Genomic DNA, 6,136 nt, shown 5'->3' with positions numbered 1-6,136 from the left:
TTTAAGGACATCAATTTTCTTTGTGAGTGAATGATGTATTGCAAATAAATAAATGTTTTCCTTAAAATACAGGGGTCATAAGTATTGGAACGTTAACCCTATGTGTTAAAATTCCCATAGAGGTAGGCAGCTTTTTATTTGTTTTCTTTTTTAAATGCCAGTTATTTCAAGGATCCAGGACACTCTGCGCCCTGATAAAGTCCCCTTGACCTTTGGAATTAAAATAGCCCCACATCATCACATACTGTAGCCTTTACCATACTTAGAGATTGGCATGGTTTTATTTCAGTTAGCCTTCTTTATTTGCTGGTTTCATTCTCATTGAGCTCAATGGCAATCTCCATATATACTGTATAGCTATATCTCAATATACAGACACAAGGGTCATTGGGCAGTCGTGGCCTACTGGTTAGGGCTTCGAGCTTGTAACCGGAGGGTTGCCAGTTCAATCCCTGACCGGTCCACAGCTGAAGTGCTCTTGAGCAAGGCACCTAACCCCTCACAAACACACACACACACACACACACACACTTGAGCAAGGCACCTAACCCCTCACACACACACACACACACACACACACACATACACACACACACACTTGAGCAAGGCACCTAACCCCTCACTGCTCTGAGCGCCGCTGTTGGGCAGGCAGCTCACTGCTCTGGGTTAGTGTGTGATTCACCTCTCTGTGTATTACAGTAACTGTGTGCTATGCGTGTTCACTAATTCACGACTTGGGATAAATGCAGAGACCGAACAAAACCGGGACCGGGACCGGGAACAAAAAAGTATACTTATTCTAATCTCCCTGGATGTGGAGACATTATTCACAAGTGGCTGTAATCTCTTTGGACTCAAGACAGCAATTTATTGTTGAGATGATGTTGAGAAGATTATTGTTGAGAAGATGTTGAACTATTTTGATATAAAACAAGTGAGTCTCATCAAGAGATGCAGAGTTTGCATCTGTGTGTGACGTTTTAGCTGACACATGAATGAGTCAGTGTGGTAAAGACAAATGTCTTTGTTTCAGTTTGTGGGTGTGTTTCTCCTTCAGTTTGTGCTGCTGCTCTGTTACCAAAGACGTCTTCACTGGTAAGATCTTCAATGGAACGAGCCCCGACCCAGTGTTGAAGTACGGAAACACTCGCTCAGTGAACACGTGTCTGAGGGTGTGTAGAGTGACGTTGCTATCAGGGTCAGAGAAGATTACTTTCCCTCTGTCCCAGTCCAGCTGCACTCTGACCTTCTTGGGGTCGTGGGTCACGGCGAGGAGAGTGGAGGGCTGTGGTGTGGAGCCCGCGGTGTAGGTGTCCCCCATGTGCCCCACGTACCACACCCCAGGCCGGGCATGGACGTCTCCCTTCCTCTGGGCAGATGCGCTCAGCAGCCCCAGGAGCCAGTCCCCATTCTGGGGCACCTGGACCTCCCAGCAGTGGGTACCGGAGCTGTAGCCCTCGGAGCCCAGGACGCTGGGGTCCACATTCACTCTGTCCGGGGTGTCGGGAAGCTGCCGTCTCTCCTGGCTGACCCGAGCACTGGTCAGATCCTCAGACAGGATGAGGTTTGGGTGAGCAGTGTTGGGATCCAGAGTCACAGGAGCTGCACAGAGAGAGAATGGACACTAGGCTTGAGACAGGGAAAAGGTGAGTGTGAGAGAATGGACACTAGGCTTGAGACAGGGAAAAGGTGAGTGTGAGAGAATGGACACTAGGCTTGAGACAGGGAAAAGGTGAGTGTGAGAGAATGGACACTAGGCTTGACACAGGGAAAAGGTGAGAGTGAGAGAATGGACACTTGATTTTAAGTTAGCAATAGACCTCTGAAGTTCGCCTACAAAAAGGATCCAAAGCTGCCATCTTTGCCCATATAAGGAGATCCGACTGTTAATTGAAGCTAACTGCCTATGGCAAGTTGCATTGTAAGTTAGCTCTGGGGTAGCAAAGATCAAAGTGTGCCGTCTTCACCTACCGAAGATCACGGTTTCCACTAGATGGCAGTGGACAAAACTGTGTAGCGAAAAACGGCTGCATTTCCAATGTCCCCAAGTTTGCGATAATTGAAAATCCCCATGTTATTTTCCCACAGAAAAAGTCTCAAGATACCGGATCTCCTTATTTGGGCAAAGATGGTAGCTTTTTTGTAGGCAAATTATGTCTATGTTCACCAGTTGTAGTTAGGCCTCCGAGCAAACAAGTGAGTGCTTACTGTATTGAACAGTCTCCTGCATCTTCTCCCAGACTCTGAACTTCAGGTTGCCCAGGTGCTTTGCCACATTGATCAGAGCTCCTGAAACCCTCTCTGGATCCTGCAGTGTGCACTGGGCTCTGGAATAACATTCAGGAGTCAGTGCTGCCGTTGGGTTCAGAACTTCAGAGACGAGAGGAAAGAGATGGGAGATAGAACACTCACCTTTCCACTGTGCTCTTGTAGTTCTAGAAAAAGAAAGTAAAAAAATACACATCAGAAACACCGCCAAAAAAAGATGTCTTCACTGGTAAGATCTATTTTTAAAACAATTCTTAATAAAAACAGAATATGACAATGAAAGATGTTGAAATGACACCGGAGAGCCCTGGGCTCCACTGTTCATCCCACATGTACACTGTGAGAGAAACACAAGCTGGTCTTGGACAAACCAGTTCACTCCAGTCCTGTGACAGGGCTCAAATAACACTCTCTATCTGACATCTCAATCACTTCCTGGACACACACTCACAGAGACACATGAGACAATCACACACAAAAATATAGCCGCAAGCGGCAATGTGGCACTAGAACTACTGTAAATGGACATGAATTGAGAGAGATAGTGAGGGCTTCGCTGCTTGGCCCCCAAATGCTAACACACACACACACACACACACACACACACACATGCATATAGAGTGTACGATGCAGATGATTATGTAACACACAGTCACACCATACCCTGCTCTCCCCATTGTCACTCTCTACAATGTGCGGCTGGTGTTTCCGCCAGTTAAATTAGCAGAGGAGCCGTCTCACCTGCAGGAAGAGAACATCGTTAGTCTTCAGCTCCTCCTCTATGGTGGTGATTTTATACGTAACGGATAAGATCTCAGTGCTCATCTTGTCAATCTTCTCCTTCATCATCTGACTCTTCTGCTCCTCTTCCTCCCTCAGTGCAGCTATCCTGGCTGCCTCTTCATCTCGTAGGAACTGGTGAAGCTTCTCAAACTCCTCCTTGATCTGCATCTCTGTATTTTCTAACTGTGTCTGCAGAATACCACATGGGATCCCAGTTCAGATGCAGTCTGAGTGCAGGCAAACGGCAGTCTCAAGACTAACTCAAGCAAATGTAAATACATTTGTTGCAAATGGAATATCATGAGCAATGAGCAAGATCCTAAGATCCTAAGCACAGAAAATGCTGGGTCACCTCAAAACCTCACATTCCACTCAATACACTACATGTAACTCCTGTACCTGTACGAGGACTCTGCTCATAGACTGACTTGGTCTATGGAGCCACCTTGAAAAAGTGTAGTGTGGTTTTGGTGCAGTGCGGTGAGGTGTGTTGATGGACAGGTGAGGTGTGGTGCGATGTGTTTGATTGAAAGGTATGGTGCGGTCACGGTGTGGTGCGGATGATTGACAGGTGTGGTGTGGTGCGGTGTGGATGATTGACAGGTGTGGTGACCACTCACTTGAATGTGCTGAGCGGTTTGGTCCAGGGTCAGTTTAGCATCCTCCCAGGTCTGCAGCTTCTTCCTTATGGGCTCCAGTTTGAGTCTGACTGCATCCTGAAGTGCAACGTTATAGATCACACATCCACTGTGTGTGTGTGTGTGTGTGTGTGTGTGTGTGTGTGTGTGTGTGTGTGCGACTGTATGTGTGTGCGCGCGTGTGTGCACAAATGAGTGAGTGTGTTTGCTTGCAGGTGTGTGGCTTTTGTCAAATGCATCTACAGTATGGACAAAAAAGGACTGTGCTTCAATGTTGTGCAAAAATGTCACACTTTGCACAGCTGTTAACAGACGTTGATGTACAGTAATGATGGTTTTCTGTGCATGATGGGCTGTAGAGAGAGATGGGGTTTTGGGTTTTGGTGAACTGTTGGTGACCTGATCATGGCTTGCTGTTGTGCGGGTTGCCTGCCTAATTGCCAACGATGCTATACTCGCTTAATGGGTCTGAAATGAGCTCATCTTCTTTGGGTAGTCGGAAGTGATCATGGGTGATTTTGCCCTGCAGCTCAGGCTGGAAACCTGCACATCTATCTCTCCTGCTTCCTGTCCACGTTTGCTGGGTCCAATCACAAACTAGCTCATCCAAAAGGCGCACCCAGATCATTGGTGTGATTGGTTGAAGAACTATCCAAACGCGTACAGATCTTGAACTCAAAGGTCATGTTGCATGTCAGTCATAAATTGATATAGAATAATCTCTGTGCCTTGTCTTGGGTGGATCTGGTTTCTGTGTCTTGGGTAGATCTGGTCTCTTTTATCCAAAGTGACTTACATGTACAGTATGTCAATTGACTGATCCCTAGGCTCCCTCCCATTGAATGCAAATAAGCCTTTAACAGTTTAGCACCAGCTGCACAAGCTCCGACAAGTGCCCGCCCCCAGCCTTTTCCATAGCTAGCATAGTTAGTTAATGGTTGCTAATGTCTGCTAATGTCCAGAAGTGATATCACATGGCATTGAGTGGCCCGCTATTCGAATACAAAGGGAGAAATGTAACCCAGAAACCATTCATCGAGCTGTGGATGCTAATGTTCAGAAGTGATATCACATGGCAATGGGAGGTGAAAGAGAAGTCACAACTCAACACACGAGGGACAAGCCTCATCTCTTGGTTTGGTTATCATGGGGGTCATCCTGTGTCCCCCAGATCCTACGTTCCCCATTTTCCCCCAAAAGGGCCCTATGTTCCCCAGTCCCATACAAAGTGGAGGGACATAGGGACATAGGACCCAGGGAACATAGGTACGCTAAGACCCGGGGAGCAAAGGTATGCTCCCATTATCATGCTAGAACTGCTTAAAGTGTATGAGTGTGTTTGTGTGTGTGCTGTGTGCATAGTTTTGCATGCATTTTCATGTGTTTGTGAGTGTGTGTGTGTGTGTGTGTGTGTGTGTGTGTGTGTGTGTGTGTGTGTGTGTGTGTGTGTGTGTGTGACTAACAATAGGAACATCACAAGCATTCTCTATCAAATCTAGATCTTCAAAGCTTCAACATGCTTCCATTGTTCGGTTTCTATTAAGGAAATATTACAGTGTGTGTGTTTCATTCAAATTTTACTTTTGCATGCATTTCAATGGATTTGTTCCAAAATATAATTAGACTGTTAATTTTGTGTCCTGTTTGGATTAGGACCTAGTCTTACCTTAAGCTGCTGTGCTGCCTCATCGATGGGGATGACGATGTGATGCGTGTGTTTGCTCGAGTCTCGACACACCACACACACTGGCTGCTTATCGTCCAGACAGAAGAGCTTGAATTTCTCGCCGTGCAGACTGCACAGCACCTCAGAGTCTGACCCTGGCGCAGAGTCTCTGTTCTTCTCCTCCAAGAACTTTTCACACAGGTTCCTGAGCGCCAGGTTGGGGGGGAACCTCTTGGAGCAGCGGGTCCGACACATGGGGCATTCCGGTTCCGCCTTGGTCTCCCAGAACTTTTCCAGGCAGCTCTTGCAGACGCTGTGGCTGCAGGCTAGAAGGACCGGCTCCTGGAACACCTCACAGCACACCGGGCAGCAGAGGTCATCCTCCACGAACGACTTGGACACCTTCATGGGAGCGGATTTAGCCATGCTCCTCTAACCACCGTCTGAATGACCAGCATCAATGGTAACCCACTCTTAGACTTCTGTAGTGCCAAGAGATACAGCTAGCTTAATGACTAGCAGTGGTGCTAAACCACTCTGAAGGACTGCTGTAGTCCTGAGATATAGCTAGCTAAATGACTAGCAGCAGTGCTAAACCACTCTGAAAGACTGCTGAAGTAGTCCTGAGAGATGGGTAGCTGTCATCTCAAATGTCTTGCAGGATAAAATAGAATCTAATGCAATTAAAAATAAACAATAAAATAAACACTGAGAGTTTATCGCGATCACCAAATAAACTAAATCAGAGCTTTACCTGGCATGTGGAGCGCAAAGAGCAGTC

General features: G+C 46.9%; 1 protein-coding gene across 1 annotated transcript; it reads right to left on the bottom strand.

Moving 5' to 3' along the window:
* Nucleotides 1–1,000: 1,000 nt before the first annotated feature.
* On the bottom strand, nt 1,001–6,136 carry LOC134079058 (E3 ubiquitin-protein ligase TRIM39-like). Its single transcript, XM_062535227.1, has 5 exons — nt 5,356–6,136; nt 3,672–3,767; nt 3,010–3,240; nt 2,413–2,435; nt 1,001–1,526 (listed from the first exon to the last, which is right to left on the bottom strand). The coding sequence occupies exons 1-5, from the start codon at nt 5,779–5,781 to the stop codon at nt 1,001–1,003; spliced, it is 1,302 nt and encodes a 433-aa protein (XP_062391211.1). The 5' UTR covers nt 5,782–6,136.

Source organism: Sardina pilchardus, chromosome 4 (genome assembly GCF_963854185.1).
Source record: "Sardina pilchardus chromosome 4, fSarPil1.1, whole genome shotgun sequence".
Classification (NCBI taxonomy): Eukaryota; Metazoa; Chordata; class Actinopteri; order Clupeiformes; family Clupeidae; genus Sardina; species Sardina pilchardus.
The sequence above is the reverse complement of the archived record's forward strand: the minus strand, read 5'-3'. Positions and strand labels throughout refer to the sequence as shown.